The 14,016-nt window shown below is 36.0% G+C and overlaps 1 protein-coding gene across 5 annotated transcripts in view; it reads left to right on the top strand.

Annotated features, from left to right (window-relative positions):
* Klp98A (kinesin-like protein 98A) overlaps nt 1-14,016 on the top strand; it is a 199,562-nt gene that overhangs the window by 170,183 nt on the left and 15,363 nt on the right. For 4 of the 5 annotated variants that reach the window (XM_071597477.1, XM_071597475.1, XM_071597476.1 and 1 more), the window contains 6 exons: nt 1,569-1,754; nt 5,911-6,078; nt 7,535-7,681; nt 9,008-9,099; nt 9,792-10,782; nt 13,584-13,741. In XM_071597477.1, the coding sequence (XP_071453578.1) occupies nt 1,569-1,754; nt 5,911-6,078; nt 7,535-7,681; nt 9,008-9,099; nt 9,792-10,782; nt 13,584-13,741 (1,742 nt within the window). The remainder of the gene's footprint in view (nt 1-1,568; nt 1,755-5,910; nt 6,079-7,534; nt 7,682-9,007; nt 9,100-9,791; nt 10,783-13,583; nt 13,742-14,016) is intronic. The other variant, XM_071597478.1, reaches the window with a different exon arrangement.

Below are 14,016 nucleotides of genomic sequence, written 5' to 3'. Positions count from 1 at the left end.
AGTCATATAATGAGGAGTGTTTATTAATTTTAAGATCTTGTTAGGGAAACTCAGACACATTTCCATAAACACTGGATTTCAAAATTGTACGATTTTTATCTCTAATGGTATAGCAACTACTTAAGAGCATTTTCATTCCATACTCACAAGTTTAATGGCATATTTCATACATAAAAGGTATTGGCTATTATTATTTTGGTTTTACATTTAAACTTAGTTGAAATACAAAATCCTTAAGAACAGAGGAAATTCTGAAGTAATAATTTCAGATTTGATAATCTAGATAATATTAAATATTATTTTATTCCCTTGTTTTGAGGGGTAGAATTTTGTACAGGAAACCAATTTTGTTACTTGGTCCATGAATATTGCTTTAAAATATTGAAAAAAAACAGGCAGTGGCTGAACTAATTTTGGGGCAGCTAAAATGAATATCCAAGGTCTGTGCATTCCACTTGATGTAATTGTGCCTCATCTATGCACTAGCAAAGATAATTGCCATCGCACTGATTCTGGGTTTACAGTAAATAAAATTCTTTTTCATTTAAAAAGTACATTAAAAACTGAAGAAGACTGATGCTTAACATTCCGCGTATCATTATCTGGCTAAGTACTGGTGTGAAATACCTCAACAAAAAACTTATGTTGAATATTAATTTTTGTTGAAATGTTCATTATGCATAGTGGATTTCTTACACTTAAAAGAAGTGCTTGTCTTCGGAATTAGAAGGAATTTGCATGAAACAAAAGTATCTGAGCAGGAAAGATTAATTTAAACTCTTGAGTTCTCTTAGTGAAAATGTGAGTTCAAATCTGGTTAAGATTACCAGTTGGCTACATTGCCTGTAAAAAGTTCATTTCAGGTATACTCACCCTTTTATCTGAGGTACTCTGAAGATATATACCTCTTCATATTTTAAAGTAGGTATTCAAATATCACTTAAAGGTTTTAATTCACTTTGCTCTAAAAACTGTTAAGTAAAAATTTTTTTTGAAATGAGTAATCTGTTGTGGACAAAATTGTAATTATGCCATTTTTTTTTAAATGGGTGCTCTTTAATAGTTACTGCTCAATAGTCGGAGAAACATATTTTCCTATGGTATCAATAAAAACTCCAAAATGTTGCCATGTTTTAACTGAATTTATAGCTTTATGCTATATGATTTCATACACAATCCTTCTTCTGCATTTGCGGAAAGGAGAATTGGCATGGGATTTTTTTGTTCATTTATGACATGAGATTCTTTTTAGATGAAGATTTTAGTTGATCTTCAAGATGATTTGTTCGTGACTGATGCAAGGAGGAAGCACATTTGCCTGTTTCTCATACAATACAAAATGAAAAATGTTTTTGAGTGTTGCATGCAATTCTCAAGAGTTTCTACTTGCCAATCCTATCATACCCAATTCACATAATAGGGTTTGATCTTTGTGTTGCCATATTTAAACATGCATATGTCGTGGGAGCATTTTGTTTTTTTATATAAACTATATAGATCTTTTGTTTTGGCTACATTTTTTCCTTTTTGAGTTTTCATGATTTTGCTTACCACACACTCTCTGCCAGGCTGAGTCCACTTCTAAATGCATTTCGACTTTGAAAGAAGAAATTAACAGCAAGTGGGAGAAACTGAGGGCCATAGTAGTGGAAAATATCACAGAGTTGGGCAGTGGAGGGCAACATTATCCAGATCAGTTGCTCAAACGGACTGAAAGGAGAAAGCTGTCGCGATCACTTGGTGAACTTGACGAGGTACTCTGACTGCTACCATTTCAAAAAAATTGTCTCTCTTATGTGGTGTGGGAAAACAAACCAAAATTTTATGAATCCTTGAGCGCATTAAGTGAAAGTAAAGGTGTCATGTGAAGATATTAATTTGTTTCCAGGTAATATTAATGTGATATAACAAAGAGTCTACACATTGTGTTTCAGCAGTGAATGAAATGAAAATACAATAATGGAATAAGTAGAGGGCATTACTGAGATTATGAGATGATTTTATTTGAAAAAATATTTTAAAATAGGTAAAAATAATCAATTATTGTCCTTATGGGAACTATTGTACCGAATGATTCCAAATTACTTCAATAGATTACATAGATATTTACTAAGAGATTATCAGATTGCCTGAACTAAATCATGAGATAAAAACTAAAATCATTCATAATTAATTTGATTCCTTTTTAAAGTTGTGAGGTGGAGGCTTACTGGTATACAAACAATAAACTCAAAATTTACAGCTTTGACTAGTAACATTTAAAAATAAAATTCAGTCTCTAAAATTTTGCTTTCTCAATTGATGCAATTTTGATGTCTTTTTACCAGATTTGAAGGCATGTAAACATTTAACTACACCTACTCATAATATGATTGTTTTATTGTTTAAGAAAAAGTTAATGCTGTATAATTTCTTCATTAAATGCGAGGTTGTTGGGAATCTGTATCAACATGGTCGTGGTGGCACTCAGGAATTCTAATCATCGGTAATAAAGTTCACCGCTTTTGTTTTTTCACAATACCTTGCACTAATTTTGTATGCACCTTGAGCACATTTCCTCATATTATTCTCTAAGCACAATATTTAGTTTCTCAGTGTGCAGGTGTACCCTTGTAGCTTAAGAGTGAGTCATGATTTTAGTTTAGCTAGATCACAGCCGGATAGTTATCTCTAGGTTACAGTTATGTATAAGGTTGTTATCCCCTAGAATTGCAAATAATACCTTGTTTTAATAAGGAAAATATTACTTGTAAATTAGAATATTAACTGAAAATTATTATGATCCATGCATCTGTCCTTCAGAAATTATATCTTATAAAAATAATGTGCATAGTTCATGAGACATGTATTGGAGAAAGTTTTCTCTGTCATTATTGTTATTCATTTGGGAGGCATTTGTGGATCATGACATATTTTCTCATTGAAAAGAAATTCATTGCATGTGTCTGTGAATGTCTTAATGATTAAGGTGATAGGTGGTAAGGAAAATGCAAACTTGGTGATTGCATTGGGTGGGTGCCATTGCCGTACATTATCAGGGTACATACTATAAGCACCATTTACCTGGGGAAAGTGTTGGTGCAGTGTTAGGGAAGCTTTCTTCCTACACCAAGAGCATAGGGTTAAATTTCTGTTGGTAAATATCAACATGCACAATTGGGAGATATGGTTTTCCTCTCCTAGAATTCCATTGATGTCCAATGATTTCTCCCTGGAAATTCTTCCTAAAATTAACACGTTTTTTTAGCTTTGTTTATGAACCCGGCTTTTGGAGATCCTTTAAGTTAGTTCTTAGGCCATCAGATGAATCCCTTTGCACCCCTTATTGGAGTAGATTAATGCTGATGCCATTTTTATATATTCTTTCAGTAATTCCTAAAACCCTATGTATTTCTCAAGGACCAACTATCTTAAAACGGTTTTATTAGTCTCTGTGTTAAAAAATATCTCCCTACAGCCCTGCTATAACTGCAGCTTATTTTGAGAAAGTGAGTTTGATGAAGATTATTCTTATGTTATGGACAAAAATACTCAAAATAATTATATAGTCTAAGGAAATTACCCTACTATAGTCTTGTGGAAAAGTTAAAAATGTCTTATGACTGTGTTCTCGTGTTAAACAAGTCACGTTTGGCATACAATATTTTCAGGCTTGAATTTTTGTAGATATGTGTATATTGAAAAAAGTTAATTTTTTATTAATCTCTGCTAGATCCATGGTAGTAATCTATTTATGGATTTCAGCTGTCTAAGGGTTTGATATATTCAACTTATATTTACTTAATTCAGCTATGTATAGTTGATAAAGCAATGCATACATAAATAATAAAATGGGATGATAGAGATTATGTATTGCATACATTTTTTGATATGGATAACTACTTCATGCCACAATGCAAAGATGATTTCCCTATTATTTTCCATTTATTCACGTATAAAATATAATATATTGTTGCGAGTAGTACTTGTTTCCAATTTTATTTTTCTAAATCAAGCAAAATTTTCAGGCAAAATGGCTTTCCAAATAATGAGATTTCTGTTGAGTGTGATTTATGAATTCCATCACTTGTCCTAAAAGAATTAATTGAAGTCAACTTAATCTAGATGGATTAAAACAGTCATTTGTATTCTGCGGGAAAGTATTATTTTTTTAGTTATTTTATTTGTTGAATAATATTATGATGAATTTGAGTCATAATATTATAATTTAACTAGACTTTATTATTTATGTGAGAAAATATACTTTTACTTAATCACACCTAAAACCCTAGGTAATAACTACATATACTACCTTGATCAAAAATTTCCCGGAATTTATTCAGAAAATTAAAAATACAAGTTTATTCATCTAAATCTATATTGTCCCCTTCAAAGTAATCCCCATCAACTGCAACACACTTATGCCAGCGCTTGATCCAATCCTCGAAACATTTTTTATATTCGGTTTTCGGTATGTCCATCAGTGCTTCCTGCGGTTTTTCCATTACTTCCTCTCGGCTGCTAAAACGCGTTCCCCGTAATGGTTTTTTCTGCATCTACATAATACCCCGCAAGCCGCCGCAAGGGCGTGTGGGGGGGGGGGGGGGTTTTAACTCGATTGAACAGAAAGAAGTCACAGGGAGCCAAATCAGGTGAATTCGGTGGCTGTTGGATGGTATTTGTTGCATTTTTCGTCAAAAAATTACGAATAATGATAGCACTGTGCGACGGTGCGTTATCATGGTGCAAAATCCACGAGTTTTCTGCCCACATTTCTGGTCTCTTTCGGCGAATTGCTTCACGCAAACGTCTCATAACGCCCAAATAGTACTCTTTGTTTACTGTCTGGCCTTCTGGCAAAAATTCATGATGCACTACACCGTTGTAATCCATGAAAACCGTCAGCATTGCCTTCTTTTTTGACTGAAAACGACGTGGTTTTTTTGGTCTCGGCTCATTTGGTGAATGCCATTCACTTTCCTGATGTCTGGATTGCGTGTCGTACTCATAAACCCACGTCTCGTCTCCAGTAATGATCCTTTTGATGAATGTGGGATCGGATTCAGCCTCGCAAATCATGTCTTTTGCGACGTCAACACGGTCTCTTTTTTGCATGAAATTGAGGTCTTTTGGCACCAACTTTGCTGCTACACGACGGAAACCCAAATCATTAACCACAATGTCTTGGGCGGATCCATAGGCAATGTTCAAGTCCTCCGCTATTTCTCTGATGGTTAATTTGCGGTTATTGACCAACATTTCTTTTACTTTATCAATTTTTTCACCGACTTTCGATGTCGATGGTCTGCCACTGCGTTCATCATCTTCGATTGACTCACGACCACTTCTGAACCGCTCGTGCCACTGGTAAACGACCGTTTTTTTTTAGAGAATCGTTGCCGGAACACTTTTCCAACATTTCCAACGTCCGTGCGCCACTAAATCCGTTTTTTACGCAAAATTTAATACAAGTTCGTTGTTGCAAATTTAAATCCATTTCTGCAATTGTAAAAAATCGCCAACACACACAGAGATAGATGTACTCTTGGCTACGTAACTTTTGCAAATGTCAAGTTATGACACTAAGATTTAAAGGGAATATCAACAACAGATGTACCAATTTAACAAAAAAAACAGAACTCAAATCGGAACGATGGGAGCGCCACACGGTGGTTATTCCGGGAACTTTTTGATCAAGGTAGTATACTTGACTGTAATTTAGTTTTTATGGTAATTTTAATTTACATTACTCTCACAGGATTACCTTTATTTTGCCCAGTTTCCATCTATTCTATTCATTAATAATAATTAATTGATTGGTCAGTTATATGAATTACTCTCTAATATCTATATATAGATATAGTACATTCAAACTGTTATTATTGCTTTTATTATCGAACTTATCATGTGTTTCCTTCTCACAAAAACCAGGTTGTCTGCCGTAAAAGCCGACGTCACTCCAGTCAAGTCAGCCGTAGCTTGAGGAGGCGCAGTGACCCTAGCCTTTCTTGTTTCCATTATTGCAGAATGACAAATGAAGAGAGGGTGTGTCTGGATTTTGAGAGGCTTAGGTCATTTAGAGAGATGATGGCCAAACAGGTACCCTTTTTTAATGACTTATTTAACTGTTAAATTTTTGGTAGCTATTTTGTAAACCCTGCTGAGCAATGTTTTTTCTCCTCTTTGAGGTGGTTTGCTCTTTTGTATTATCCCAAAAGACTCTTGATTATACCTCATAAAATTGAGGACGTTTGCCTTATATTGTTGTTTCCTGCTGATGCACTTGGATGTACACTGACATATGAGCATTTCTTCCATGCCTGTGAATCAAAGAATAAGTGTGAAGCGCATTAAACCTGTAAAATTCATGTGAAATAACATGAAAAGAAACATTGAGTGATTAATTACTTATAAATGCATCAATTTGCATTTTTTTTGCATCCTCGTAAAAGATTTTGAAGAGGTTGGGTGCTATTATTTTTCTCATTTCCATCTGTTGCTCCATATGTCCCCACAGAACTCAATACATTAACTAATTTCAATAGAATAACTATGGATACTCTTCATTTATCTTTCTATTTTAGTTTTAGGCAATCACAAAAATTAATTAATTGCATTGCCATGTTTTGCACTCACAAGTCTGTTGGTGGGGAAGAACTGGGGACATGCATGCTAAAAAATAGTGATAGACATTACATAGGCCACATCTTATCCTTTGGTTTTAGGCAGCAGGTTGAAACATGGGGGACGCTCTAGGTAGCATACGCGTCAAGGATACCAGGTGATACAAGGATACGCATCAAGGTGACCCTGGATTGTCATTTTGATATTTAGCACATGTACTCCTTTGAAGATAAAGAGTCTAATAAAGTTAAAAGAACTGGGAAATGACAGGAATAAGCCTCAAAAATTAATTTTTTTAAGCATTTTAGGAACATGATAAAGATTTCTTTGCAGCAAGTAAACAATTGTGTATGTGCAAAATAATACGGACTGATTAAAATTTGGATTTGGTATTTTTCAGTAAATTCGGTTGATACCATGATTGTTGCTGCATTTTTTCCATTATATATTCTTGAAATTACTGCATTTACATGCTTAAGTTAAAGTAATATATTCACTATTATTTGTATTCTAATTTCCTTTTTAAAATTCTTCTCAATGTAGCAGAAGTGACTATTTAATCCTTAGTTATATCAAAATTGGAAAAATTAATTATCATTGATTGGAAGTGTATTTATGTCTCACAAGCAAATAGTTGATAACAGAAATCTATAGGTAGTTCTTCCTTTGTGTTTGGGTTTGTTTCAAAATGTATGTTATACGTATACTTTTTATAGAAATTGATTCTTTCTTTTCTAGAACATTCTGTAGAAATTGATTGGTTATTTTCTAGATAGTCTTCCTAGTAAGTATTGCCATTTGAGCAAAGTTAAGAAGTTAAGATAAGGATGAATTGCTTGTGTCCATCTGTGCCTTCAGGTACTTCTTTCTATACTCTTGTCATTCAAAGCATTAAGTTGTGAATGATTGAGACGTATTGATTTCTTCACAGCGGCAGGAATTGGCCAAGTTGGAGGTGGAATTGCAGTCAAAATTAAAGATGTTCAACACCCACAGTGAGCGTGTGGAAAAAATAGGAACTGAGCTCAGTGCAATAGAATCTAAGCAAGAAGAGGTGAAGAAGTTGGTGTCTACAGAGGTAAATAACGCATGCAGTGTCCATTATAATTGCTACGTGAATTGGGTTCCTTTCTGCTCCTCACTCAAATAATATTTTATTTAGTTGTGGAAAAAGAAGGGGTAGATTTTAAATCATGAAATTAATGTTTTACCAACTTATATGAATATATATTATGATATATATTATGTTATATATTATGATATGTGGGTCGCGGTAGTCCAGTGGGTAGAGCATTGGACTGCTGACCAGAGGGTCCCGGGTTCAATTCCTGGGCAAGGCACTCTGGGCACCTGCAGCTCCACCCAAGCTATGTGATTTTTCGGGTGCCAGATCTTCCTGGGAAACCATAACCGGCACAGGGGAAGGAACTGGCCCCCCTACCCTGATGTGTGAATTTCACACGCTGTATAGGGCTTAGTACTGGGTGAACTCTACCATCACCTACTAAACCGACCTTCAGGTTGATTACTGTGTTTATGGTTTATATATTATGATATTGGTGTTTCTTAAAATTTAAAGCGAAGCTAGTAGAAACCGGATAAATTGGGCAATAACACATTATAGGCCATATTAGGGGGTCATTATAGGGATCACTAGAGGTGGCATTGGAAAAAGAGGGATCTAGTTCCTCTTCTTCCAATCTAGTTACTCGTTACTTCAGGGAAAGAGAAAATACTGGTAGCTGATAGAGGACCTGCCTAGGAGATGGATAAAGAGGTGGATAGAAAGGTTAAGAAGGGTCACAAGTCAAGTCCAAGGCCTTGGAGCAGAAAACACAATGATAATAATATTAAATGATCAATTATATGCTTGCTCTATTTGGTTTGTGATGTAGAAAAATTTCACTGGGTCTGAAGAGGCACAAGGTAATTGGGGTAAGATTTATTTATGTATGCTACAAAGGAAGTCTTTGAAAGAGATGATGAAGGGAAATGATGGAGAGAAAAGTAGGGAAAAGGAACTAACTCTTTGTTTGTTTACAACTTGGAAAAAGCAAAGCTTGTTGCTTTGGTTGAGGGCATGACTGATTTAATATGGCGAAGGTTATTCATCAGTACTTGAAAACCTTGAAAAAGACTAGAATCCCCAGGATACTTGTTTTTTGTTTAGAGTAATTTCATAGTTATTCATTAGTAGGTTCAGTATTTGAATTGGCTCCTGAAGGACATTATTATGAGTTGGCTGGATTTGAATTAGTGGATTCCTTGCCCTGAATTTATGAGCAGTAGATGTATATTTTATTGTATGTTAAGATTTCCAAAGTACTTTGCAAGATAAAGTCTGGAATTCCATCATGAGATTAATATTAACCATGCTAAAATCATTTTCCTTTCCTGATTATAGGTTTCAGAATCTACCAAATTTGGTATGACAAAGGAAAATTTGGCCCAGAGAACTCGGGAGCAGTTGGAAACCATTGCCCACAGGAAACAATCGTAAGTTTGAACTAAAGCAATAGTTCTGTACATTCAATTATTTTTGTATGCTTAATGTCTCTGTGATGTTATTATGAGATATAATTTCTGGTAATGTTTTCCTTTTTCATGTTCAAAGTGATGATATCATGTTCATTATTGCACAATTTTATGCTAAAAAAATCAACCTTGAGCTTTATAAAAATTTTATTGATCAATATTTTGAGTACTTTTCAATTCTTCACAGTTTATTTAAAATGTGGCCAAACTAATGTGAGAAACAGCCCTCTGTATGAGAAGTACTCGTATTTAAAAAGAGTGCACCAAAGTTCTTGTAAAATGCATCACTAATTCTTTTGCAAAACTTTTTTTTAATTGATCATCACATAAAAAATGTGCAATTTAAAAAATAATTAAATGAATAAACAATTTGCATGATTAAATTGTGTCTAAAAATATTCTTATGATTTCAGTGTGTATCATAATTAAGAGTCAACAGAAATATCTTATTATGATGTTGCCTGTGAATTTAGTTTTGAGCCTCTAATGGAACATTAGCATGAAATATGATTTTAATGATGTTTTCCTTGTCTGTGAAAAGAATAGGTCAAGAATGAAAATCATCTTTCCTTTGTGTTTAGCTTAAAAAATGATTTTCAGTGGCTAGTGAATGGCTGTGAAACTGTTTGTTCAAACTCCTCTTACTCTTTTAGGCTCACCCTTGAACTTCGAAGTGTTCATGGCTGCGAGGAGCAAGGTGACATTGATAGGAAAGGTGGAGACCTGTCGTCCCAAGACACTTTCCACACTGCCACTTCAGACTGCATTCCTGTTGACAGGTCTTCTTCTTGGGACGATGAGCGATTTGCAGATGCCAGTCGTTGTGGTAGTGACTTGGAGGAATGTGCCACAGCCAAGCTTTTAGCAGAGGAGAAAGCGGGCAGGAGAGCCGAAGAGGAGTCTGGAACCGACGTGTTTCCCGTGGAAACAAAATCAAACTGCTGGAGCGGGAGTGATCCCTTATCCTCAGAGGACTCCATAACTATTAGTGCATTAGTGATAGAGGGAGGAGTAGCAATATCAAATGGCTGTGAATCGAATGAGTGTGGGCAGAGGACGGTGAGTCCCGAGGTTGGGGTCTGTGGAGATGTGGGTGTGACTGTCACTGTGGATTTGCCTCCCTCGACGGCACAAAAGGAGACGGAAGCAGAACCCACCACTTTCTGCGGGGTGACTCCAAGGTCAGGTGAGAGGGAGCAGGGGGAAGGGCAATCTGGGTCCCCAATGGACATGCGGGTTGAGGAGAATCTGGACGTCCACGAGAGGGTGGTGGAGGGTGGTGGGGAAGGTGAGGAAAAGGTTTTTGAGCCAGTTGTCGAGTATTGGCCAGGGGAGGACAAGGTTGTCAGCAGCAACATGGGGGCTTTGCAGAATGGGTTGGTGTGGAAGGGAAAGTCATGCCAAGAACGTGGCACAGTGGATTTGCCGGAGGGAAAAAATTGTGCTGTGGATGACGATATAGGGGCTGGTGTTAATGGAGATCCCCTTGGAGTATGGCGACTCTCTGCAGACAATGGTTTGGCAATGCTTCACGCAGAGGAAGCTTTGGATAAGCTCAGCTGTGAAGTTGAAAGGCAGAAGGCTTTGGTTTTACAGAACCTTCACAATAACTGTGATAGTGATGAAATCAACAGACAAATATCGGTGAGTGTGTAGCAGGTCTTTGCTCCGGTACCTGTGAAATCTTAGTTTGTGTAATATGTGTTATAGGTGTTATTATTACAGGTAATCTACCAGTTAAGGTAGATTTTGGGTGGGCATAACTACTAAATAAATATATTTTCTCTCCTAAGAAAATAAAACCCAACATCCTACTCTACAACAAGCCCCTTTTCATCTCCATATACTTCCTCCTCCCTTCATTCCATCCATCATCCCTATCCTATTCCTACCACTCCCTCATATGCCCAACATTCTTCCCTCTATCACTGTCTTAAACATCTCACTGCCAATCAACATGCTTTGTATCCATTTTTCCTGTCTCCTTATAATTTCTCCCAACCATTCCCTGTCCTCCTCTACCATACCCAGCATCTCATTTGGTTTCCTTTCTGTCCCCTTAGCCTTCGCCATGCTTCTCCATACTCAAATGTCAAAAGCCTTCAATATACACCTATCATCCTGCTTCCATTGACCATGTTTCCACGCCATACATAACCACACTCCATATCAAAGTTTTAGTGTGTTATAGGTACTGGAAAAAATGGTAAGGGTTTTTTATTCCTAGGGTAAATAGCTTTTTAACTATAATGTCTGCAAATTCTAATGTTATGAGACACTTATATGCTGGCAGATAAAACTGGGAATATTGATCAAAATATGCTCAGAGGACCTCGAAATGCCAAAGCCTTTTTTTTCCATGAAAGCATAGATTAATTATGAATTACCTGTGCAGCAAGTAAAATATATATTTCTGCAAAATAATAGACCTGTATTTTTTTCTTGTAACAGGATACAAAGTGCTATCATGTAATGGAATATAACTCTTAAGCCATAAACTATCACTAAAATTATGAAAAATATTGTATCTTCAAGAATCAACAAGTCCCAAGTCCATAAATGATATAGCATCTATCATTGTTTCAAAATATTAGCAGCTGTGTGAAGTAAATGGGATAGTTGCGGGAGGACATAATCCTATTGGGTGGACACAGGAATGTGACATAAAGAGGGTGAAATAGACAATTATAGATAGCAATCGCATTCACACTCCAACTCAGGTTTTTTAAGCACAGTTACCTTCATGAGTTAAAATCACCCGTGCACAGTTTATGATGAGGAGCTCCATCTGTCAATGACCCACCAACGAAAAGCTTTAAAAGAAAAAAATGGAGGAGAGAGAAAAGGAAATGTATTAAAGAGATGCACACACTCTCCCATTTAGTTTTGTTTGGCACAATGACCTTTTCAAAGTCACAGTGGCATGCAGAGAGTGTTTACGAGGGTAAACTCCTTCACTAATTACCTACCAATTCTGCTCGAATAAACAAATTTGAGGTGAGAGAAGAATAATTAAAAAGTAGTCACATTCTCCCACATAATGTAGTGCAGCTTTATTGCCAGCAAATTTAGTATCACCCATACACTTTTGTCCCATTTGAGTTCTCGTTGGCAGGGAGTCCTATTATATATGCTTTTAATAATAGCTTTATCGGGGATTGTCCAATTGTTGGTTTTGAAATTTTAAAATTAAAGTATTCTTTTGGATGAAGCATTGCAATTTCCAAAATTTGTTGCTTTAAACATTTTAAGACCGGATTCAGTTTCTTATCATTGCCTTGTGTCTTGGTGTAGTAATTTGATGGTTACATTTTTTTTTGGTTTGGAATGTGAGCTGGGCGGTTTTTCACTAGTCAATTGTTGCATTAATTGTTATTTTCTATTATTATTTTAAGCATGTTTATGTGACGTGACATTCCAGTTTGATGTCCTACTAATAGAGCATGTTTCTAAAATCTAAGAATATTTAATTGAATTATATGGATGTGTTGTGGAACTAAAATATGTGATTTTAGTGAATATACTAGTATAGCTGGAATATTGATTGAAATATTATAATTATTTTCTACCAAATATGAAACTTGCAAGCTAAACAAATATTTCATCTGAGAACAGAAGCGTTGCTTCTAGTGACCCCTTACACACATGTCCAGACTCTGTCTATCCTGACAACAATAGTTGATTCTGTATTAGTGAGGGTCTACACACCTACTCGCATAGAAACAAAGAAAGAACCTTTCTGAATATGGTTGACGTTTTGATAGTCAAGCCATCATCCTTAAATTGCAGTTTTTGGGGAAGAGCAGAGAAAATGTGAGGGGGGGAGGAAGGGAAAGGAGGTAATGTGGTGGTTTGAAAGGACAAGGAGGTGAATTAAGGATGGTAGCTATTGGATAATTTTAGTTGGTGGTATTAAGCCAAGGAGTTTTGAAATATTTAAGTTTCCATATGTGGGTCATTTAACATTCTCTCAACTTAATGCTGCTTGTGGATTCAGGAAGGGTGTCAATCTCTGAATCAGAGAAGCAGTTGTCAAAGGATTGTTCATGGGATGCAGCATGAGTAAGGATAAGATAATAAAGGAAGTTAGGAGGGTTAGTGGAGTAGTGGTGGTTATTCATGTGAAGGGGATGGTGGTGGTGCATTCACCCACGTAGAAGGCAGGACAGAAGTTGCAGGAGAGGCAGTATGTAATGCTTTTTGAAGTGCTGGCAGTGAAGGAATGAATCTTGGGTTTGGGATTTCGGAGTCAGAGGGGTGGTGCCTTGAAAAAGATTGCAGCTAGGATGGTTGCATGGTGCGGAGAGGGGAAAAGAGATGGCGGGGTCTTAGTATATTGGCCATATAGATTTGAAAATGTTGCTCAAGGTCTACAGTTATATGAATGAGACAGGGAAAATGTGGGAATAGAAGTGATCACATATAGTATTTACTTATTGTTTTAGGTACTCCAAGAACTTCAGCGGCATTATGTCAGGTTAGAATTTGCTTTGGAGTCTCCGGTAACATCTAGTCCAATCCGTGGCCAAGGATCTGAAACAGTTAAAGAAGGCTGTGATCCAAGCATTGGCAGGCAGTTTGCTTCATCACAGATGAAAGAGAGGTAAGTTTTTCTACCGTTCTCAATCTCCAATTTTCTGTTGTTAATGGTATCTAATTAAATTAATGTTTGTGGTACCCTTGCTGCAATTACACCACTTTACTTCTCTTGCTGTGTATGTAAGAATGTATTTATCATCAATTAAATTCCTGAGGATGATGTTGTGGATTGAATCAGTAGTCATAAAAAAGAAAGAATTTATGGTGGAATTGGTTTGGTGTGTAATTTGCTCTCATCTTATTTTAAAACACGTCGCACAAAGATTGATTGTAATGTTT

The sequence above is a fragment of the Hetaerina americana genome, unplaced genomic scaffold (assembly GCF_022747635.1).
Source record: "Hetaerina americana unplaced genomic scaffold, ioHetAmer1.1.p SCAF_9, whole genome shotgun sequence".
Lineage (NCBI taxonomy): Eukaryota > Metazoa > Arthropoda > Insecta > Odonata > Calopterygidae > Hetaerina > Hetaerina americana.
Note: the sequence above shows the minus strand (reverse complement) of the source record. Positions and strands in the feature narration are given on the sequence as shown.